Raw genomic sequence first — 26,061 nt, forward strand, 5'->3', positions numbered from 1 at the left:
TACATAGTATATATATATATTATACTATATATATATATATATATTACATATATTATATATATATAGATATATAACATATATATATATATATATACATATATATATATATACATATATATATATATATATACATATATACATAATATATATATATATCTACTATATATATATATCATATATACATATATCATCTACTATATCATACTATCATCTATATATATAATAATATCATATATCTCTCACTATCTATATATACCTATCTATACTATATCCAATCTATAGATATACATACATACAACTAATACTACCATATATACACTATATATATATATATATATATATACACATATATATATATATACATATATTACATATATATATATATATCATATATACATATATACACATAGATATATACGATATATACATATATATATATATATATATATCTATAACATATATATATATATATATCATATATACACATATTATATATATACCTATATACATACACATATATATATACATATATACACACTATACATATATCTATATCACACCTAACACACTATTTCTCTACATATAATATACCACATATATATAATAATTACTACATATACATATATTACATAATATATACACACATATATATCACGATATATATATATATATATATCCCTCATATATATATATATATATAAATTTATACACATATATATATATATATAATCGATATATATATATATATACTATTATTATCATCATTATATCATATATATATAGATCATTCTATATATATATACTATCATAACATATCTATATATATGTATGTGTATATATGTCTATCTCCATATATCGTGTCATATATACTATATGTCTGCATATCATACTATACATATACATCTATACTATATCATCATATCATACATATATATAAATTCATCTATATATATACATATATATATTTATCTCTACTATATATATGTCATATAGTATAAATCTTAATATATATATGTATCATATCTATCTATATCGCTCTCCATATCCCTATATATCTCATATACTCTACTCATCATCTACTCTCTCTATATCTATCTCTCATCTGATTTCTTTTACATACACATCATAATATATATATAATATATATATAGATATATACTACACATAAAAAAAAATAAAATATAATACATACACACATATTATATATATCATCTATAATACATATACACACACATATATATACATATATATATATATATATATATATACGATATATATATCTATACTAGTATATATACATTATATATACATACATATATATATATATATACATATATATATATACATATATTTATCTATCCATATATACTATATAGATATATATATACATTATATATATATACATATCATATATACATACATATATATACACATATATATATATACACATATATATATACACATCATAATTATATATATACATACTATATACATACCACATATATATATCTATATATACACAATATATCTACATATACATATATATACATACATATATACATATCATATACATATATATACATATACATATATAATAATACATATATATATACATATATACATATATACTATATATATACTACATACATATATATAGCATATATATATATATACTAATATACACACAAATCGATACACTATAATATACACATATATATATATATATACACTATATATAAATCTATATATAATATATACTAACTTATCATACATTTCTACTCTTATCATCTACTACAGTATTTCATCATTCATTTATATTTCTCATCTATCACTATACTTACTATACAGATCCTATATTATACTTCATCATCTATCTACATCGATATCCATTCATTCTCTATATCTCTCATCTCATCATACACGTTAGTATACATCTCATCTCACCATTTCTATCTCTCTCTCCACCCCATTATCTATTATCTATTTCTATACTATCTATCCATACCTATATATCGTCTCTATCCATATCTATTATATATCTCAATTTACACACTCTCTCTATTCTCCTCATACACATAATAACATATGAATATACATATAATATATAGATATACACTATATATAATACATATAGTATATAATATCTAGATTATAATATATACATATAATTAATCATAGTATATTGATACTATATATAATATATAATATATAATATAATAGATATATACATCTAGGTACATATGTTATATATACATTAGTAATATATAATCACATATATACACCTCTCTCTCTCTCTACACTCTCTATCTCTATCTCTCTGTCTCTATCTCTATGTCTTCTCTCTGTATCTCCTGTTCTGTCCTTCTCTACTGTATCTCTGGTCTCGGTCTCTCTCTATATCTATCTCCTATCTATCTATGTGTATACATATATATATTGTATATACTCTCTACATATTTACACACTCATACTACATATATATATAGTACATTACATATTACTATATACATACATCTATATATCCATATAATATATATCTATATATATATGTATACCTATATATATATATATATCTATATAATTACATATATCTATATATATCTTAGATATATTCTCTCTCTAGTCATCCCCCTCTCTCACTACGATCTCTCTTCTCTCCCCTCGCTCGCCTTCCCCTATCTCTTCTCCTCCTCTGTCTCTCCCTCTCTCCTCCTCTCTCTCGCTCCTCTCCTCATCTCTCTTCCCATCTCTCTCTCTCTCATATCCTTCTCGTTTCCTGTCCTCCCTCTCTACTTACCCTGTCTTCTCTATCTCCTCCTCCCAGCTCTCTCTCTCTGTTCCTTCCTGATCGTCTCTCTACTCATATATACTCATCATATATCTATATGATTATGTCTATCATATTCTCTAGATCTATATAGTATTGTATGTGTGTATATATACTACCTTATACTATATATATATCTATATATATCACATACACACATATATATATATATATATATATTTACACATACATATACATATATTATTATTTATATACCTACATATACCTTTATAATCCCATTAGTATAATATACACTATACTACATATCGAATCATAATACATTAATTACATAGATCCTTATATACCTCCTATACATATTAATATATAGAGCATATATATAACATATATAATATATATAACATACATATATATGACAATATATATATATATAAGCTATATATAGACATATTACATATATTACATATATACATTAGATGATACATACATATTACATATATACATATATATATATACATACATATATATATATACATCTAATACTTATTAACATACATATATACATTCATATATACATATATACATACAGACATACAATACAGATACACATATATACATTACATACATAATAGTACACATATATATATATATACAACATACAATATAACATGATACACATAACATATATACATATATATACATATACATATTATATATACTATACATATACATATATAGATATACATATACATATATACATATACATATTATAGATATTACATATACATAGATATATATAGATACAGATACTATAGGAATATACATATAATATATACAATATACATATACATCTATATTCATATACATATACATATCATATAATTACTATACAATACATATACTATACATATATCATATATACATAGAATAGCATATAGATACACATATTACATATACATATACACACATATATACTAATACATAGACACACATAATATAATATATATTATATATATAGATATATAATATATATATCTATATATATATATAGATATTATATTAGATATATACACACATATATATATATATATACAAAACAACAATATATAATAACACATCCTACTATATATACACATTAATAATATATTATACACACCACATGATATATAACATATATGTTATAATATATAATATATAATACTACATATGTACTAATTAATATAATATATTACTATAAGTGTAATAATATATATATCTACATATATGTAATAATTATATATGCATTTAAATAATCTATATCATATATGTAAATAAGATATATATATATAATGTAACATTAACAATCATACAATATAATAATAATATATATATATATACATATATGTAAATAATATATATATATATACATATATGTATATATATATATATACACATACATACATATATATATATAATATATATATAATACATATATGTATATAATATATATATAATACATATATGTATATATATATATATATACATATATGTATATAATATATATATATACATATATATACATATATATATATATATACATATACATACATATATAGATATACATATAATATATATATATACATATACATACATATACATATATACATATACATATATATATATACATACATACATATACATACATATACATATATATATACATATATATATATACATATACATATATATATATATACATATATATATATACACATATACATATACATACATATACATATATATATATAAATATACATACATACATATATACATATACATATATATATATACATATATACATATATATATATATACACATATATATATATACACACACACATACATATACAAACACTTTATTGTCCAGCCGAGGCAGGAAAATTATTTGTGGTCTTACCCAGGAGAATATAAACACACACAAAAAAGACATAAAACAGAACAAAGACCGTTATTGCATTCATCTCCATGATGTAAAGCCGAAACTCTTTTATTCAAAATGACTGTTTGTTGACCACGTTAATAGCATCCTGGATAAAGAACCTTTGTCGATATATATAAGTTACCTGTGGCTGAGAGAGCATGTCCAGACTCCAGGAGCAAATCTTGCCATCAGTGGAGATGCTAATCAGGTTGTGGGCGTTCTGGGTGCCAACCACATTCACACAGTATACTGGGTGCTGCAAAGAGAACGAGGGAGACGGTTTAGTCTTCTGCTGTGTTAGAATAAAGTACGAGCCCACTGTGTCGGGAGTTTAGAGTACCGTGTGTGCTGCTGCTGACAGGGGAGTCCTCTGCACCGGGGTCCTCTTGTTGCTCCTGTTGTCCCACAGTACGATCTGGCCCGAGTATGTTCCCCCCACCACGACGTTGGGGTGGAACTTGGCAAACGCAGCCGACATAACGGCAGACTGTCAGAAAGAGGGAAAAATAAAGAAAGCGATGCTTACCTTCTGTAGTGATGAAAAAATGTTATAGGTAATGTCTCTGCTGAGGTGATGAAGATGAAGATGGTCATCCATCATGTCAGCCCTGAAGCTACTTCAAGGAGTTCAAATCTTAACAATAAGAAACCTAAAGGGAGGTCTGGCTGTTCCAGGAACGCCACATATCCCATCGCATGGGGTGATGAGCTATGAGGTAACCCTAACTTAATAGGCAGCTGGAGGGACACATTATTTTATATATCTTAACAACAAAAGCATCTTTGGCTTTTTTGTGGTTTCATCCAAAATCCTCCTGCACAATTTATTAATCCAATTATTAATTCCTCTCGTAGAATTGCTTAATTAGTCAACAAAAGGCTCAAAATGACCGGAACCTCTCTCCCATCTTGCCCTTTTAGGAACATTGTTTTAAGCAGGACGCAAACCATTCGTCAAGTTTAGTTGTCTGGGAGATATAATCAGTGATAGGAAAATAGTTTCATATAGAAATCTAAAGGAGCAGTACAACCTAAATGATGCCTCCTTATTGCCTTAACAACAAATATACTCCAGAATGAAATCAAAAATACATAAAGGGGTGCCAATGTGAGACGTTATGGGATGTTGTTGCCAGGAAAGGACAGACCTCTAGTATATATTAACACAATATAGCTGTATTGACTATAACCATGATATTTAAAAAGTTACATTTTGATATTGTGTGAATAATATACATGATCATGTCATAAATAATGTAAATAATCCAGTGCCTCATTTCTGTTTTCACTTTCTTTTTACAGACTCTCTCCCCACCTCCCTACACTCAAACTATGAGTGTAATTAACTTGCCAAAAGAGACTAAACGCACAATAAACAAAAGTTAAAAATGAATTGGACTGACGGCATTATTGTTATTTATAATGTTATGTAATATATGTTTCACTTCCAGACATGTTTATACTCAGGCACTCAGTTTCCAGTTTATTTAGGTACGTTTAGGTCAAACTAAATACAACACCTCTGCAATATTTCCTCCCTTCAAGAAGGTTATAATGTTTTGGTTGAAAGGGTTTAGAGGTGTGAGGATGTAGATGTTTTTAGAGTTTGTGCATCTTCTCCTCTGAAATGGCTTTTCCCTTCAGAACAATTACAACTGCATTCATTAGTCATTTTTGATGACTAATGGAAACACGAACTTAAGAGTCAAAGCAACTTGGGTGAATTTTCCACTGAGGTAACCGACCACAAGGCGAACCCATGTAATCAGGTTCTGGTTAGATGGCTGCAACATACCGCTGAGTTTCATATCAGCGACAAGTTGGCAATAATCAGAACATGGAAAACATCCATCTTGATCCTGTTGTTTTCCTGCTTCATCTCAAAGTCATAGAACTGTTCTGCGTTTGTGCGCTCTCTCCCAAAGGCTTTCATCATGCCTCAGCTCTCACACAACGAAACAAACCTCGAGGTTGGTCAATGGGATTATTATTTACTTAGATTCACAACATTAACTCAATATTTTTTCTATAAAGGGACTTTTCTTGGCAAAAATTGTAACGCATGGTTGAGGAATCGCTCATTACGAGAAAACTGCCTTCACACTTCTGTCCGGTTTTATTCATCTGAGCAATGCGCCTGCATCTACATCCGCTCTGACGGCAACAACATGTGGTTCTACTCAACTTGTCTTGGTGAAGCAGCCTGGGGGCAGCCATTATAATAAGGTTGGGCAGAGCGGAGGAGCTGCGCTGCTCTCCCTGCTAGCTCGTCTGAACACAGAGCCCTTGTTTGGATGCACATGATAACCAGCCCCGCCCCGCACACTTAAATCCTGCTGCAGCGCTCGGATTCCATGCAACTCCTGCACCACAGGTCTTCTCCGGCGCCTCGAGCCCATGTGTTTGCGGATAGATGTGGTGGAGGTGGATGCCAGTACGCTGAACTCGCAATGTGGATGAAGGCGGGAGGGTGAGGGGATGTGGGAGCGTGAGGACGTTGGGAAAGAGGTGGGAGAAAGAAGCAGAGAGTGTTTGGCTTTGGGTACCTGACAGTGGAAGACGTACTCCGGTGTTGCCTTCTTGTACTTCATGTTCCACACTAAGGCCACGCCGTCCGGCTCGTGAGGAGCCTCCTCGTTGTTGTTGTATGAGGCAAGCAGAAGTTCAGGATACTGGGGGCAGAAAAAGGAAGAAAAAAATCAGCCTAAATGAATGTCGGGCAGACATGCCCCCCCCAGGCTGGGCTCCATGTGGAAAAGCCCTCCCCTGCCCTGTGTGGTGCTTATGAATGCCTTAAAAGAATGAGTAACCTTTCCTCAAGACTTATAGCTCGTTTAATTAGCCTACCCCCCCCTCCCCCCTTAAGAACTTTGGTGAATTGTCGTTTTCATCTCCTTTTATAATTATAACCAAAAGCTTAAGTTCTGAGAGGAACAGCGAAGGACTAAAACAGAGCAACTAATTGAGAATCCAAAGCCCATTATAGAGCATATTAAAAACACAGGCTGAGAGAGAGACTGCTGAAACACGACCCAGATGTAAACAAAGCGTTAACCTCTGCTGCGTCCCATACTGGAGATTTACAGTTTGGGAATTCTGAGTTTCCAAATCACAAGGGTACGGGTATCGCACTGAGCTGGTAAATACTGTGAACAAAGAGTTGGTGTTCAATCACTGTCAGAAGTCATTGCAGAATCACACATTAAATGACCTTAGACACCAGAGGAAACAAATCATTAGGACTCCCAACTGAGTGACACTGTGTGGGACATAACTTACTTTTCCTGGGGGACTTGTGGAGAAAAGTAAATGCTGTCAAACTCGAGCCATGTAATCATAAAGCATTATGGCTGTGCAAAGCTAAGTTGTTTAAACAGCCAATTAGCAACACTTATTATTTCTGTTTATCACAATAAATTCATTTTTCGGCTCGACATTTGGATAATTGTGAACAACTTCCGAATGCTTCATTGAGAAACGTGTCCAACGGTTGGTTTTAATTATAAAACAATGACCTGGGGAGACCAGTCCAGGCAGGTGACGACACGATGCTTGGACCAGCGCTCATCCATGAACTGCCTGTTGAGGGAGAGCTTTGTCCCGGCCTGGATTTCACTGGGGGAAACAAAAAGCACCACAAATTAATAAAAATACTTTTTCCAAAACACCAATTACCATGTTTATTTTATTTTACAGTTTTTGTCTAGTTGTCCAATTATCACCCTTCCTTCTCCTCCAGGTCACGACCGCTGTAGTCAAAGAAGAGGTCCACGTGCTGCGATAGAGCTCGCTCAATGATGCGAGTGCTCTGGTCGAAGAAATTCACGAACTCTTCGGAGTGCAGGATCTGGAGTTTTTCCTCCTCCGTCAGCTCGTGTGGGGGCGCTACATACAGAAACACAAACGCACCGAATTGTAGTCGGGATCCCTGCTGCTCATTGTCATCATCATACAGCATGTGATGCACTGCTTTACAGGAATAGAAACCTCTTTGTTCGCTGCAACAACTATTATAAAAATAACTGAAATGGCTCAATTTTTATTGCAAGTATGCGTCATCAGCGAAGTACCTTCCTCGTCCTCCTTCTGCTCCAGTTTCTCAGTCTGAGTCTCCACTACTGGTTGAGGTGCAGCACTTTCTTCCTCCTCTTCTTCCTCTGCTGATCAGAAAGTGAACTACGTTAAACACTAGAAAATATACTGAGCAAGGTTGTTTACATCACTGATTTTCAAAGTGGGGTCCGAGGACCCCCAGGCGTCCGTTGCAATCTGCCAGCGGGGCTTGTGAAGCTTTCAGATTTGACAGTTTTGAAAAAAACAAACATATTTTTACATAGAATTACTTTTACGTCATCTTTTATGTCTTGCAGAAGTGTAAAACATAAAGGGTTTTTGAGAACCTCAGAAATTCACGATGTCTCAGAAACATATTCCTACGCAAGAAACTGTTAATAATTGTTGTCAAAACTTCAAATATAAACATCAAATTCAAAGCAACAAATTCACATAAATAAAGCGACCGTGCGTCCACGCAGACGTCTTCACACCTTTTGGTCACCATGTCTTTCACCTCCATTATTTTCTTTTTTCAATAAAAGCTCCACCCACTGATTTTGTATCTCTGCCTTGCATTTGTTCGGTTTGTCAGCACAATGTCTCCTTTCAAAAAAAGGAACCTGCTCCTCTAAAAGCAGGGAAGTTTGTCATTTGTGTTAAAGGGACACAGCGCAGCGGGTGTCTTGTTGTCATAGGGACCCCTGTCTTTCCCAACTGTTAATGAGACTCTAGCCTTTCAATAGAAAGTCTAGCTGTCAGTGTAGCTGTTTCCTCTGTGTCCCAGTGGCAGGTTGCCCCCTTCTAGGCCACAGGGCAGAGGGTGTGGAGCAGCTGCCCGGGCCCGTCCCATTGGTCCGGCCAGATGACGGCATGGTGCAAAAGCAGATGGTGATGCTTGGATTGTCTTGTGCTCTTCAGAGGTGGCATGGGGATGGCACAGAGGTTTTCCGCCTGGCTGCCCCAAGACAAGCTTCTCCCTGAACAGCAAGCCTGTGCAATTACCATCCTAGCAGGAGGTCCTGCAGCTCCTATTCAACCTCAGAGAATGTACAACAAAATACAGGCTAGACCAGCTGGCAAACTGCACACCGGTTCTACCTCAAAGAAGATGAACGCGCTTTTTCAAAACACATCTCCCAGAGACGGTATATGGCCTATACTTTCAATGTAAAAAAATAATAGCGAAAGCAGGACAAAACAGATTCATGAGGAGAAGGGGAAATACTCGCCTGGTTCCTACAAGCGTTTATCTTGGTATGAGCCTCATAGTTAATCTAAGATGACAGCACCGCATGCCAGAATTTCCTTCCTACGAAGATAATCTAAATGATAATGTCATCTGTCACTTTGTCCATAAAGTGATTTATCCCCCTTTCTCAGATGGAGGTTTTGGCGAAGAAGGTTATTGGGTACACTGATGAGTTTACAGAACTGGCTTGATGACACAAGCCATTTCAAATGTGCGGCCATACTCTGCAACCAACAGGAGAAGGTTAAAATCTTTCCTTTCAAGGGCCTCAATCAGGCTTAAAGGAAAACAGTAATCACTGTCTTTCAGCCAGTCCCGGCTGTGCTCGTCAGCCCTTTCCCTGGTGAGAAACCAGAGCAATCAACCTGCCAGGCATTAGGAGCGGATAGACAATCTGAAAATAAAGGGTATAATGCACCTGCCAGCCAAAATGGCCATTTGGAGAAAAGCTAGTGATCCTGGTGACCCCGCTGGGGATGTGTAGGGAGGTAGTAGGGTCTAGCGATGGTTGGGGGTGGAGGAAGGGAGGTGGGGGGTTGCATTTAACAGAATTCACCCGGATCACCAATGTCCCATACACTGACACCTCCTCTCAAAGCAGCCTCAATTATGGCTTTTGTTCCACTTAAGAAATAAAAGCTTTTATTTGGGGGGGGGAGGGGTCCGGACAGGAGGGGGGGGAGGGGGTAATCACAGGTCTTAGTCAATAGACAATATATTAATGCAAATACGGTATTTCGACCAGTGATGTTCAAAGTGTAAAACTAAATGATCTTTGCTCTCCGAAGCAGGTGTCTTCCACTTTCTATATGTCCCCCCCCCCCACAATAAGGGGACACGTACAACGGGGCTTTTTTTCCTATAGGCTCTGCCTGCCTGTGTAAAGACCAATAACTACAGAAACACAAAACTCTACCGATACACAACATATAATCATTTCTTGTTTCCTAAAATAGAGTACCTCTAGCCCCGGTTTACAAAATGCACTTCAAAACCTGTGATCAACCGTTTTCCACGTGGCACACAAACATGTGTGGTTGTGTGTAGCAGAGGAGCAAATGTAAAATTGCTGCAAGGCAAATAAAAACATCAGCCGTCGGACTTCTGTCAATCTGATAACACTCAGTCATCTGTGAAACAGGAGTCTATTGTTTTCAACTTCTTCGACATGGTTACACGTCTCTAACGACGCTGACGTCAAAGGATCGCCAACAGGCCGACGGTAAGCAGATATCCAAAACCAGCACCAGCTAAAATGTCTGTCACAGAGAATATACAAACTTAGAATATTGGAGAATGAGAACAAAGAACAGGATTTAAAGGAGCAAATACTTTTCCATTCAAAATGATAAGACACAGAGCGATACAATAGATCAGATTAATAGATTTAACAGTACCAACCATGAAGTGCATTAAAGACGACCACTATTACAAGTGGCACTTCAAACACGAAGGCCATTAAGGGCTTTTGTGATAAAAGTTCGGACCTGCCTCTGAATTCAGAGTGATTAAAAACAATCGCATTCAATTAAATATTAGATTCATTAAACTGCTCTACATACTTATATTCCTGATCAGCCTTTTTAAACGCTGCACCAGACCACCCACACACACACACACACACACACACACACACACACACACACACACACACACACACACACACACACACACACACACACACACACACACACACACACACACACACACACACACACACACACACACACCATCTTACTCATTAATTACAGCCTCTTGTTGAGGAGTGCATACTGATGCTGCATATTACCTACTAGTGCAGTCAGAGAATTGTGGCAGAGCTTCAGCAATCTGATGGCTTGACTCAACACATGTCCTGAAACTACCTACAGATGGACAAATTCTAAATTTAAATTAATCTACGCTGTCCAATGGTCTCGAACGTAGCAAATAAAAGATGAATTAACGTCAAAATTCAGAGACATCTAAGTGAAGATTTCAGGCCAACAAAGACCGTCACGTTCATGACACAATACTGTCCGCGTTATTAACAAACAGATCCTATAACCCCGATGATGCGTTCTCCTCGATTGCTCAGGGGCTTTTCATTTGGGTCAATAGGGCAGCTGATGTTAAAATCTCAAATCTTTTACTCCTTTCTGGGAGATGTCTCGCACACACTGTGGGAACCCTCGGCTTGCAGCCGCCGGGGCACGGCAGCCGCTCCCTCTAATGCCACCGCCTGCTGACCTTGAGAGTGCTGCGCCGTTGCCTCCTTTTGACAACATGATAAATCGCTCAATCAGAGAACAGGCCCGACGCCACCCCACACATCAAAAATGCGCCGAGGGGAGCAAGCTGGGAAGGGGATGCCGTCTCATCGAGTGCCAGAAGTGATGGTGTGAAAATGCACAATGTCACTGAGTGTGTTTTGTTATGTGCCTGTTCGGTGAAGGGAGAAGACAGGGAAGCGAGGGAGTTGATGAAATGATTACATAGTGGCAGAGAGGGGAAGGGGGCCTCGTGTTGAACAGCTGGCAGAAACCATCGTTGTTTAACACAGTTTTACAATGCCCAGTAGAGTCCAGAGGAAAGAGCGATGAAGAACAGAGGGATGCTCTTCATCCTTCACTAGCTCTGCTCAGAGCTTTCCACAGAATCACACAATTTCATCGTGCTCATGCTGCATGCCACCTCGGGATTTACTGCACATCACCTGGTGGGAAAACGAGCAACAATCCTCACTAGGGATGCGTTTGAGTGCCATCGGCCTATCGCCAAATAAGATGACATTCACCAATGGCAGTGGCCGATGTTCATCTGTTGTGTAGCATCTGCATCTGGTTAAATGTTGTGTTGTTTATTTGCGATTTGGAGAAGAAGCCACCGGCTGGACACGACTCGGGCGTGACGTAAGAGGGCACGTGTGGTTTGTTTACAAAGTAAAGTATTACACCGAGATCAGTGACAAGAACGTTGGATTTTTAGGTAAAAGAGAGCCCTATTTATGTTTCTAATCGCTTTTACATTTAATTACATTTGTTCTACAAAACAAATATTTGTGTTGTTTTATGTATTAAAAGCAGCTATTAAAGAATAATAATTCAGGCTTCATTTTAAGGCTATAATAAAGATAGTTTCATAAACGTCTATGATTAAATGTGTGCTATTAAAGATAGTGTAATGAAATGCTACATTTCTTTAAAACAGTTTTAGTTCTTTTTTGTTGTAACAAAACGTGTCTTTGTTCCGTCGCCACAAATAGGGAATAAATAACAAAAACATATTTAAAGAAAATCAACATCATTGCTATCGGCATCGGCAAAATTGGTATTTTAAAAATTGGTATCGTCCCAGAATTTCACAATCGTTGCATCACTAATCCGTACACTGTTTAAAATCCTAGGTTGGAGGTTTTGAAAGGCAAAACAAAAATCTAAAGATTTGAGCACCTTATTCTCCATCTGTCATTACATACATCAACCAAGAACAAGCAGCACACCCACAAGTATTGCATATTTTATGGAACATGTGTTCAACATGTGGTGTTAATAGTAGCCCAAATATTCTCTTTTGCCAACCGCATGAAAGCTCCAATGCAGCAATTACATACATATCGACATGCTTCAGAGGCAGTAAGCAGTTGTATGAGCAGCGCTTCATATCTTCCCCCTCAATCGCATTTCTCCTTCCTGTCACTGGTTTTCTCATCCTGCTCATTAATTACACCAAAGCGGAGTTGGTTGTGAGGTTCAGAGGAGCAGGGCTCGTCTGAATTGAATCCCTCCTTTGACTTCTTATGTTTCCTGGGCCTCATTTTTCCTTTACTTTCATCTCAAATCAAATCTCTTCCACTTGTTGTTCACTTCCAGTACCCACTTGTACCCTCATACAGCCCACAAAAACCCCTGTTATTAATTCCCCACAAGTGGGTGCACCATTCTTGCAGCAAAAACACTTTGGTAATCAAAGAGGCCATACATTTTAATAAACCACTGCATTCTTACCTCCACATTTTCAATCAGTTCTGACACAGGTTTTTTGTCCATGTTTCAAGGTTAACCTATGTAACAATATGAGAGAATCACCTTCTTTTTGCTGAGTTATGACAGGTGTCTGGGTCTCTTTTGTGTAGGACACAGTCTCACGTGGAGGGAAGTCCACTTGTGTGACTTTGGCCATTCCCAGTTTTGGAGCTCCACGCCTAAAAGCACAGAACAACTCAAACTCACACCACAACCGTTATGATTAGACAAAAACACATTTCTGCTATCGATTTGCTCATCTGTTTTTGTAACAGTTTTCACCTCCTCAACATGTGGAATCAAAATAAGTAAGCAAATGAGTTTCATGGGATGGCAGAGACTTCAGATTAGTGCAACGACCGGTGTGAATTAAAATATTTCGTCGGAGCACTCTTGCGTGCACGACTTGACTGTTTCCCTGGACTGCATTAACCGAATAATGACTTTAAAGGACAAAGTAATCATGCCATAGATTGAGAGAAGGGAAAATGACCAGGAAAGGAGAGAAGAGAGTGTCCAGTACCCCAGCTCAGAATCAGAGTGAAGTTGAAGAGTGGACGGGTCAGAGTCCCAGTGCAGAGTCCTGGTTAGTGTCACAGCAACAAGGCAGCATTAGTGAGAGAGACAAGCGGGCACAAATGAGGAGAGGAAATAAAGTTAGCATAAAGTTAGAAATAAAGTTAGCATCACACAGCATGCTGATTTGATCCTAGGTCAAAATCTTTTTTTTTTTATCAAAACACACTTAAAACCGGACCTTCTTTTTTTTTTGCTTTTCAGTCCAAGCTTGAATTTGCTTGCGTAAAGCTCAGAGATGGAAGAATGAATCTGCTTAAAATGCATGGACACACAGCCTCTCAGAGTGAGATGACACAGGGTGTAATGTGCAGCCTGCGGGGCTGATACAGCCTGAACTGTGTCACACCAAAGGCTCTGAGTGTTGTGCAGACAGAGAGTGAGGGAGAGAGAGAGAGAACCCTCAGGGAGAAAACATGACCTCCATGTGTGTAGGAAATGGCCATGCTGGTGAGGGAAATGAGTCAACACGTAGGGGGAACAGCTCCCTGGGCCTGATGGGACACTGGGGGAGCTTAAATTTCAGCCCAGGGAAGGGGCTCTAATTAGGGGTTAAGAAGTCCCCCAGGCATCACAGCAGCCTGCTGTTTTATTGTTAATTTAGGATCGTCCTAATTCAACGGCACACAAATTAAATAAACATGCACTCAGTTGGCATAAACTCGTCATTATTCACTGTAAGGCTGTGAGACTTTCTAAAAGATGTTGGCTCAGTCGTGCTTCGTGTAATTATACTTTAAATATATTCATAGCCTTTGTCTGGAGTTGAAATTGATGCAAAGCTTACAAAGCAAAAACACACCTATATTTTGCTAAGCAATATTCAAAATACTACGTACAACACATCTGCAGCTTATGAGTGGCGGTGACAAGGACCCTAAAAATCACATTCTTGCTGACATGAGCATATAAAAGAGCAAAAAAAAAATTACTTTTCGAGAAGACATATAAAGCTCAATAAAGCAGTAAGCGTTGAAACATTTTTGCCTGAGGTGGAAAAACAGCCAATAATTCTTCATAAATAGGGATGTTGGCATTGTTTCCACTTGTAATGTACTATACTAGAAGGGTGGAAAAATGTTATTACACAAACTGTTGCTGAGAAGTGTGTGTGTGTGTGTGTGTGTGTGTGTCTGTGTGTGTACCTGGGTCCCACGGCTCCATCAGAGTCTTGGCTCCCTGCCTCGCTTGGTGTGCCCGCCGATTTGGGAGTTGGAGAGATGGGAGGAGGGACTACACAGAAGAGACAGACAATAATCATCTGTTACAGTGCGAAGACACTAAGCTATTCACAGCAGAGGACAAATGCATCTATGGTGAATGCTATCAATCATAATGTAGATTTCCTGAAGGCCTTGACATCAGCAGCAAAGCGGGTCGAATATATAAAATCAGTCTGTACATAACAAACTTCAGCTGTGGCAAGATGAGCACGTACTGAGAAAAAAAGCCTTCATAACACGATTACACCGACTGATACTGTAATTTAATACTGAAAATGTATCTAAAATGATACACAAACATATACTGTTTTTTCATTGCTGTTCCTAGTTTGTCAGCATCCTAAGAGACTCATAACGATTTTCTTATGGATCTCTTCTGCCACCTGCTGTTAGCAACGTGTCAGTGCTCTAACAATACCGCTCTATGAACTCTATAAAACAATATTTATAGGTGTTATTTTACAAATATTATTTATCAGTGATTACCCTTGTACAGTACAGGACATTTCTTGTAAAAATCTACCAGAAATATTATAATTTCCGGTTATTTATGAAAGCAAAAGTTGCAGTAAACACGTTTCCCCTCGGTTAGTTACCTCAGGGGTTCCCAAACTTTCTGTGGCCAAGGCACACCAAAGACCAAGCCAAAATCTCAAGGCACACCTGTGTTCATATCCGGGAAAAATCCCCTCTATAACACATAGTGTCACTGTTATCACTCTGTGAACATTTATTTAGCCTAGTCCTCGTAAGAAGCTATTCTCCTTCACACTAGCAGAGAGCCTTTGATGTGTCACACTCTAATATTTCCCACCATTCGCAAATGTTACAACGGGTTCGCTTTGACAGATTTCTTTTTTTTAATGATTGTTTTATTTATATTTAGGCCAAAGCATATAAGACCTATTGTTTCTATATTGTGAAATAAGTGTGTAGGACAAAGTACCGATAAAGTACAGTGTTTCCCTGCGCTGCGCCGCCCCCCCTGAAATTCAAGACGTTTTTTTTTTTAAATATGTATATATATTTTTTTTAAATATGTATATATATATATATATATATATATATATATATATATATATATATATATATATATATATATATATATATATATATATATATATATATATATATATATATATATATATATATGTATATATATATATGTGTATATATATATATTCACAACTCACTTTTCACATTGAACAGGTGCTCTTTTATTAAATAAACTAAACGCTTATGTCATTTATCTCATTTATGTGCACGTTTCAGTAGCTTTGCATATTTACATTCTCTCCTCTGCTTTGCTTCCGAACCCACACACGCGCGCGAACGCACACAATTACAGTCAGAGACAGAGTGGAGAAAAGGTAAGGAGAGAACTTAAAAAATCTGCGCCACGCACGGACCTGATCCAGCCCAGGCAGCACCCTGCAGAGCAGTATACCTAGGGAAACACTGAAGTAAATAAAAATTAATTCATAACCTTGTGTACAGTTAAATGCAATAGGCCTAATTGTTTCAAAATCCCACGGCACACCGGGATTTGTCTCACGGCACACCATTTGGGAACCACTGAGTTACCTCACTCACCATGTAGTTTTGTCTTCATGACATTTACTTAAAGTTTCTGACTAACAAATCTCCAGGTGGCAGATCATAAGGACAGCGAGACCTTTGTGCTGCTTTGGCTCTGAACAGCACGTTGAATCTGGAATTACTCAGATGAAACGTCTTAACACTTTAACCTCATGAGAAGGACGAGCGGAGGGTGTTTACATCATTAATCCAATTTCAGGGGACAGAAAGTAAAAGGGCAAATAAACACAAAGTTATTATATCAAATGTTTGGCTGCACATACATTGCCATCAATAACTTTTGGAATAAGACCTTATTGGGAAAACCCGGTATATGCTGTTTACATGACCCGTATCAAATCTGGAATATTGTCATATTCAGAGTAATAGTGGAATTATAGTGTGCATATGTAACAGACTCAATGACCACCGCTATATTCACCTGCTTCTGAGCTGTTCACCTTCAGTCACATGATAAGCCGTACTGAGGTCAGGTGACTGGCCGGTAAAGAACATTCCACTGTTTGGCCATAAAATATCTGTATGTTTAAGTTCATTATCCTACCGCTTAGATGTGCTTTGGGGGACATGGAATAATAAATGCAAAGATTCCTACACCCAAACTGAGTGTTAAAACTTTAAAACTAAATCAAAGAGCCAAATCACTGAATAAAAGATGGGCTGTCCTGATACAATGACTGCAATGTATGAGAGTTATAATGGCAAAGGAGCTACTGTAATTACTTTGTTTATAAACCGGTATTTAAGATGATCTATGAAACAGGATGTATGAAAATGTTAAGACGTGCCTGGATTTGTTCTAGGGAACAATTACAGAATTTAAAAGCTGATATCAGAGTAGCTAAGTACGTACAATCCACCAACAGGTAATATAAAACATACCAGCAGGAGTATCTTGGGTTATGCCCATACTCTGTAGAAGAGCCTCGGTCTCACGTCTTTTTTTCTCCAGGTCGGAATCATCCTGGTGATTTGCAGCCTCTTTCAATTGGTCCGCCTGGAAACAGAGCAACGCGTCACTCATTAATGCAATCTCTGAAATACCCACATTACATTGCTATGATCTCAGACAACAAAGCGTGCACACCTAAAACTTGTTGGAACTTTTCTGATTTCTCGCTCCGAGAGACTTGTGTGACTAATTTGCATTTGTTTGAAATTAGTGCCAGAATGTAACTAGAGTCTGAGAATAGAAAAGTGCTGCACGAAGGCGCTGATCATCAGTAGGACTGAGAAAACAAACACTGGTAGAAAATTGATGAATGGAAAAAGAAGGTGCCCAAAAGTTGGACTTAATCTAATGCCTCTGAACAATGTAAAGCTTTGTGTACATGTCCATTTTTGGGCTAAAAACATAACTCGTCCATGACTCTGTGTCGGAGGTGTAGATCGTTTCTGCCATTTACAGCCCAAATCGCAAGGGTCAAAAGCTTTCAACCTCTCAAAAGACATTATGCCTGCTGGTAGCTGCAAAAACAAAAAAAGATAATCGAGACAGAACGTGTGTTTGAATTGTCTCCTGAGAAGTGGTGGAAAGTAGCTTTAGTACATTTTCTCGAGTACTGTACTGAGTGTCGTGGGAATCTTAAGAATGCCTTGCCACAGTACACATCTGTCTTGTCTATACAATACACACATTAATACTTACGGCCTCAGGGTGTGCTCAGACCAATTAGCATTTTGAAGAAAGCCCATCCTTTACCTCATTTTGTAAAGTTGATTTGAAAAGGGAGCTACGCTTGCCATAACGACTGCAGCGGTAATCAAGCGGTATTAAAATTCAACATTCAGGCAGATTGCAAAAAACTCCTACAGCACAGACAATGTTCCTTTGCATCTCATTCACAAGTGAGATTAACAAATGCAAACCAGTTATCGTTTTAAATGACTGAAAGATCGACATGACAACTTTCTCAATAGGACCCTAACCCTCTGTGAACCTGTTGTGTATGTCTGTCAACATAACCATCAGTTGCATTTTAGGGTCTAAACTGAACCTCTGGCAGCATCTGGATTTCCAAAACTCTCAGAAATTATGTGTAGTCGGGAGAGAATTTGCATTTGAATGGAAAATGATTTCACACACTGAGCCATTCATTTCTCCATATTCATTTTCACATTCAATATCGGAGAAATATTAAAAGCATTTACAAAATGTTAAACATACCGCTTGCTTCTTGCGCTCCTCCTCCTTCCTTTTCTTCTCCTCTCTGATTTGCGCCAGGCGCTGCTTCTTCCTTTCAAGCTCGGCTTTCAGCTCACTTTTGTCAGACATGATGCCACGGCTGTATACAAACAACAAATTGTTGTTTGTCTTTGTGTTCCATTGAGAATACATTGTGAAATATTGTATTTTGATTACTTATGTATATCAGATAAAAACCAAGCGTTAAGGCGTCCTGCTGGTGGAGTGGTCTCCTTGTCTCCTTGTGTTTGTACTTTCTACTAAACAGGAATATAGCTAAGCACATTTACTCGTACTGTACTTAAGTACAAATGAAAGTACTTGTACTTTACTTGAGTAGCCAAATTTATGCTACTTTATAATTCTACTTAATTACATCTCAGAGGTAAACATTGTACTTTTTAAATCGACTACATTTGTCTGACAGCTTTTTCACTAATTACTTTTCAGATTAAAACATTTTTCACACCGTTCCTGTCCAGTGAAAAACATGCTTATGTTTAGTGTTGTATTATTACTATTAGTTTTACTTAAGTAAGGCATCTGAATACTTCTTCCACAACTGGTACCGACAAATTAAGGCTTTAAATCTTTCTTTAAATTATTTTTTCGAGTCAAGCATCTCCTGACAGCTGATGCTCTCAGCTTCAGTACCACCTTGCACAGCAGTGGAGACAGCTAGCTAACCAGCTAGCAGTTAAAATGACCATCCAACAGTGTTTTCTGTCTTCTCTGCAGCTAAGTGAGTTAAACACCTTTGCTGTTTGGAGACAAATACTCTCAGCTACATGTAACTCAGTTAAAGCCACACTCGGGCTGACCAGTCATTGTCTGCTAGCTAACAGAGAGCCCCACCCTTAGCATGGGGCTATCCTGTCCGTTTCAGTCGCTTGTTTCTGATCCATATCGTATATTGTAAACTCGTTTAAACTACAAAACCGCTCCATGATAATATGATGTTATATTTTACTAATCGCACCGTAGTTTGTATAGAAAACACGGAAGAATCCAATCCAGTCTCTTCCGCTGCTAGCCTTCCTTGTTATGGATGGCTACAGAACTAGCTTAGCCATCCTTGTTGTACAACATTCAATTAGTCATTATTAAAACCACGCGTAGTTTAATTAACAACTTTTTGTTTCAAAAATGTTTATCGGGTAACAAATAAATGTGACTTGCACAATCCAACCCCACTCTTTATAGTAAGAGCTGAAGTGTTAGCTTTATTTGTTAGCAGCTAGCTAACGTTACAACAGTTAACTGGTCCGCAGTGATGTCATGCGCTTTCAACTCCGCACAATGTATAAAGCAAGTTGGACTACAAACACAGCGACGAATACAAGTTGAATACGAAGTGTGTGATACTACAGCCAACATGACAGTTATGTGTAGTTACAAACCTTAAAGCAGGTTTTCGACCTGACACCAAATGCCTAGAACCACCCAAAACAAATGGGCTGCCAACACAACTACAGGTGCTGGGAAGAGCCAAAAAGATGCAATTCGCTTTGACGTAGCAGTGCTGCTGCCATCCGAGGTCAAAGATTGAAACAGGTTTGTTAACATACACGCTTCTATTTATGAATAACGCAACAGGTTTTTAGAATATTGCAGAAACATAGTTGATGAAACCCCCTGAAGTCAATATGTATATACTTTTTGTTGATTTCAGTTCTCCTTTTTGTGCCTTTTTTTCTACATAAAGTTTTGTTTAAAAAACAAAAGATGGACAGTTTTGAGCTTGATTAGACTGCAAAATTGGTTAAAGGTTGATGCTGCAGTAATAATGATACTAATAAAAAGTATATAGTATAGTATTTGGATATAGCACATAATGTTATTGATTCACATTGTGAATGAATGTTATTATCTTTGAAAGGCTATAATAGAACAGTAATAGGAATCCAGAGCGCTACTGGTTAATGTGGTAACTACGAAAGATATTTATTGTAAAATGTAAGTGGGTTTAACATATTTCAAAAACCTAGATATCATGATACAAAGTACTTATAGAAAAGCATGATTATGTGTACAGTGTATTCCCACATCATCTGAATCTTGCTATAAAGCTCACCATTATTTACATGTGCTTACAACAATAAATGTTACAGAAAACAACAACAAAATGAAATACTAGAGATAGAAAGTGTAGATTTCTTAATTTTGACTTTCTCTGACAAGTGTGTAAACTGGGTGTAAATACATTCAACACTAGGGACAGAATCCACAGTCAGTTATTATTTTTTATCAGTTAACCTGATCCTCTAATTTGTTACTCCTCCTCCTGACATCCCCAGAGGTCTCATCATCAGTTCCATCAGATAGCTGAGACAAGGAGGGACCGATTTTGCTACTGTCCTCACCTCCCCCATCGGTATGCAGAGTATGCAAAATCTGCTCACTGGGACGTTTCCAAGACGTTCGAGTGGCAATCCAGAGGATTAGAGCTCCAAAAAGCACAAGGAGGAGTCCCAGAACGTTCACGAAAATTGCCTCCGGGGGAGAGTCCTTGTACTTCGGGTTGCTCCTTAGTGATGAAGTACAAAAAATAAAGTTATGCCCACTCTTAAGCAGCACATGAATATTTTTACATGTGGTTTACAAGCGTTTATTTCTTTAAAAAAAAACTAAAAAACTTACAGGCCAAAAATGAGTTTCTCTGTGATGCCCATGAGTGCCACAGCTATTACACTGGCAAAGAGTAAAAGACCTCCGTAGACATGCAGGGGCATAAACGCTGCTCTCCAGGACGCAGGTGTAAATGGTATCAAGTACATGCCAACTCCAAGAACAAGCTGCTCATTGAAGGAGAAAAAAAAACATCCACTTATCAGATATTTTGATAAAAGAGACTGTTGTTCTCTATGACTTGGCGTTTTAGAAAAGGGCAGAAGAGTCATTTGTTTTTCGATATATAAAACATACTGCCCTACCGTTTGTATTGTTTCGAATCAAACTATAGCTCCATAAAAGATAGATTAGTAAAATAAGGTAACACAACAATAAAGCTCATTTAGGAAATTACAAACTCTGTATTATTTAATATTATTAGCAATATCAGTACTGCTAAACAAAACCAGGAGCCTTTGTTTATTATCCCTTATGAGAAATGTTTTTAATATTTTCTGACATTTAATGGACCAAACTATGAATCGATAATGAAAATAATAATTAATTGCAGCCTTAATTACCTGTAGACAGTACAGTATGACAGCTATCAGGCCCAGCCAGCTGTGCAGACTGTACATGTTGGGGATTTTGGCAGCATTGTGAAAGTCAAAAACGGCCACCATGGATATGACAGCAAGAATGAAGGCTAGTAAGTGCAAGCCTGCATGGATGAACTTCATCATCAGTTTGCTGCACCGCCAGGTCCAGGGGAGTCTGTAGACAATGATGGCTGCAAGAGAAGGTAACTGTGTGTCATTCAGACAATTCTTCACTCAGCAATGATGCATATTTTTACATTTTGACAACATTAAACACATTATTTTCCCTTATAAAAGTAGGCGTATCTGCAATTACATTGTTTAAGTGAAGTTTGCATGTATGATAGGCACATATTAAAGTATGTTATAAAAGGTATAGTAGATGGTGAACACTTTAAGAAAGTTACGCAAGAGTATAAGTGCCAGGCATAAGGGAAAAGTATGAGAAGAGGAAGATTTATTTTTGGTTTTGCATTTCTGGAAATGGAAGTGGAAATGTCAAGAATAAAGTCAAACTTGCAGTAGTGCCAGGCATGAGAAAAAAAATTACATTTCGAGAATAAAGTCAGAGTTGAGGATGAAGTTGAAATACCAATTCGACAATAGTGTTGAAATGTCGGAAATAAACGTCAAACTTTATTATCCAACTGCAAAATTATGCCTAGACCTAATACTCTTCCATAGGAAGCACTGTTGCATTCAAATATTTGTAGGCGCATGCTTAGGCTCCTGTAGTTACAAAGTCCATGCTTCCTTGAGAGCAATTTTGCTTATAGACGTTAAGCTGGAGTACAGGACTACACTTTATTTACTTACTTTACATCACACGTCCCTATTTGTGGTTGCTTCCCTAAAGGCCTACGACTAAAGTCGAAAGAGAACAGTTTCATTGAAGCTTTTTTATAAATACGCACTCAGTAGTAACCTCCCCCTAAGATCCTTGGATGCGCGAGCCTTGTGCAACTTTCTTTCAGTTTATTACATTTCTTTAAAAAAAACAAAAAACAAAACAGCCACGTCCAGTTTGACCTCAACACTTCTTAAAAAGAAAGACTCGTGTCGCACCTGTTCCTTGCAAGAAAACAAACCCGATCACTATCAAGACCGGATGCCAGTTGAATTCAGCCGCTCCGCCATCCCAAGCTAAACCTTCTCTAAAGTGCAGAACCCATCGCAGCACGAATATTATGGAGACAGTCCCGGCGGCGGCGGCGGCGGACAGGACGACCAGGAAATGTTTCACGTTCTCCATCGACATCAGTGTTGAGCTGCAGCACGGAGCGACTCGACGGGAGCAGCTGTTTTCACAACTACGACAACATCAAGAGGTTTCTGCTGAGGAGGGACCCTGGGTCACATGACCCAGAGCAGGGCAAGCAGTGTTTCTCAAAGATTGGTCCGGTCCGCGAGTATATTGGTAAAATGTCACATTTTAAATTAATATATTATAAGTTTAAAGTGTTTCTCAAACTGTTTAAACATGACTAGTATCATGGCTCAAGACAAGGTCAGTTAAAAGAAAATTAAAGGAACAATCTGACGTGAACAGCAGCGACAAGTGGTTTTGTGGTTCGCAGTCCAACCTCCACCCGGCTGAAAGCTGTGAAACTCGGTTTGAACGTGGAAAGTGGAGATGAAGAGGATCCCAATCCACACTGTGTTTTGTGCTACGAGTCGTTGGCGATCGAGGTGATGAAACCACCAAACTCAAGTGACATTTTGAGAGTAAACACAAAGATTACTTTGGGAAACCTTCAGGATCTTTTGAGAGAAAACGTGATGAATTTAAGAAACACATGACGAAGGCGCCCTCACAGTTTGCATTTTGCGTATCTCTCAGTAGTAACGATCTTGCTGTGGTTAAGTTGCGGCTCTGTACGGACATAAACTCAGTAATAAATGTAGTCTACGTTTCATATGATGTGTAAAATCTATCAGCATTCACTGTTTATATCGCATATGAATGAAATGCTTGTAGAATCTGTAGTTGTATTTGTTAATTTGTGAAGGAGCGATATAGAGAAGGTCACATAAAGCTCATTATTAGGCTGTCATTTGTAATATATTGTTGGAGTGGTAAGCAGGCCTATTGTTTTTGGATATTTGGGGAGTCAGGTGGTCCGTGAGTGTTTTTGTTATTAGTTAAGTGGTCCTTGGTCTGAAAAAGTTTGAGAAACACTGGAATAGAGGAAACATGTTTTGTAACTTCAGCGATTACAGAAGAGTCTGGGACCAGCTAAATACAATGCTGCATCATTCTCTGACGAACATATTGATGATTCATTTTAGCTGTGGGAGGTTTTTTTTGCAACAGCGCTCTTGAACAACACACTGAGTCATACTTACAAGGCTACAATTAGTGGTGGAATGTAACTTAAGAGCTGTGCAATTTTGAAGTACTTGTACTTTGAGTATTTCCATTTTAGGCTACTTTATACTTTTATACTCCACTACATTTCTGACACCTTTAGTTAGTTCTCATATTTAGATTAATACGAAATGTAATTAAATAATAAATTATATAATATAGGTTAAGTACGTATATAAAGTAATTAAAATTAACTCCATCACACTTTACAAACTCAAACGTAAAGTGATGCAACACATTGATGCATCTCTAATTATAATCCTCTAATACATATTACTCTGATGTGGGTCTGTACATGTTCTTAAACATTTTTTTTATATATACACATTTTTATATATATATACATATATGTATATATATATAAACATATATGTATATATATACACATATATATATATATATATATATATATATATATATATATATATATATATATATGTATGTATGTATGTAATATATATATATATATATATATGTATATACATACATATATATGTATATACATATATATATATATATATATGTATATACATACATATATATGTATATACATACATATATATGTATATACATACATATATATGTATATATATATATATGTATGTATATACATATATGTATTGTCAAGTAGGTTGAGAATCAGTAGGCCTGTTCATCTCTCGGCCTTTCCATTCTAAGTATTGAAGGATAAAGTAAATGACCGAAAGGCCAAACAGAGACTCAATCCTAATATTGTGATGCGCAATGTGTGTAAATTACTTAAAGATATATTAACAAAGGATACAACTATGTAACTTACTAATGAAAGGTTAAACTATGCCGTGAAATGTACCAGAATGCTCTTTTA

General features: G+C 36.5%; 2 protein-coding genes across 5 annotated transcripts in view; both read right to left on the reverse strand.

Moving 5' to 3' along the window:
* LOC115026414 (cytoplasmic dynein 1 intermediate chain 2-like) overlaps positions 1-21,193 on the reverse strand; it is a 27,528-nt gene extending 6,335 nt beyond the window's left edge. The window contains exons 1-12 of one of the 4 annotated variants that reach the window (XM_029459247.1): positions 21,038-21,193; positions 19,620-19,737; positions 18,335-18,449; positions 15,776-15,863; positions 14,578-14,637; positions 14,118-14,233; positions 8,816-8,905; positions 8,468-8,630; positions 8,261-8,360; positions 7,292-7,417; positions 5,086-5,232; positions 4,888-5,001 (exon numbers count right to left, since the gene is read on the reverse strand). In XM_029459247.1, coding sequence (XP_029315107.1) covers positions 4,888-5,001; positions 5,086-5,232; positions 7,292-7,417; positions 8,261-8,360; positions 8,468-8,630; positions 8,816-8,905; positions 14,118-14,233; positions 14,578-14,637; positions 15,776-15,863; positions 18,335-18,449; positions 19,620-19,727 — 1,227 coding nt within the window. In that variant the 5' untranslated portion in view covers positions 19,728-19,737; positions 21,038-21,193. The remainder of the gene's footprint in view (positions 1-4,887; positions 5,002-5,085; positions 5,233-7,291; positions 7,418-8,260; positions 8,361-8,467; positions 8,631-8,815; positions 8,906-14,117; positions 14,234-14,577; positions 14,638-15,775; positions 15,864-18,334; positions 18,450-19,619; positions 19,738-21,037) is intronic. The other 3 variants (XM_029459248.1, XM_029459250.1, XM_029459249.1) reach the window with 3 other exon arrangements.
* Positions 21,194-21,556: 363 nt separating this feature from the next.
* Positions 21,557-24,207, reverse strand: cybrd1 (cytochrome b reductase 1). The gene is made up of 4 exons (XM_029459104.1): positions 23,912-24,207; positions 22,829-23,037; positions 22,278-22,432; positions 21,557-22,164 (listed from the first exon to the last, which is right to left on the reverse strand). Exons 1-4 carry the CDS (start codon positions 24,102-24,104, stop codon positions 21,885-21,887), a joined length of 837 nt encoding a protein of 278 aa, XP_029314964.1. The 5' UTR covers positions 24,105-24,207; the 3' UTR covers positions 21,557-21,884.
* Between the last annotated feature and the right edge of the window lie 1,854 nt (positions 24,208-26,061).

The sequence above is a fragment of the Cottoperca gobio genome, chromosome 21, assembly GCF_900634415.1.
Source record: "Cottoperca gobio chromosome 21, fCotGob3.1, whole genome shotgun sequence".
NCBI classification, from domain to species: Eukaryota; Metazoa; Chordata; class Actinopteri; order Perciformes; family Bovichtidae; genus Cottoperca; species Cottoperca gobio.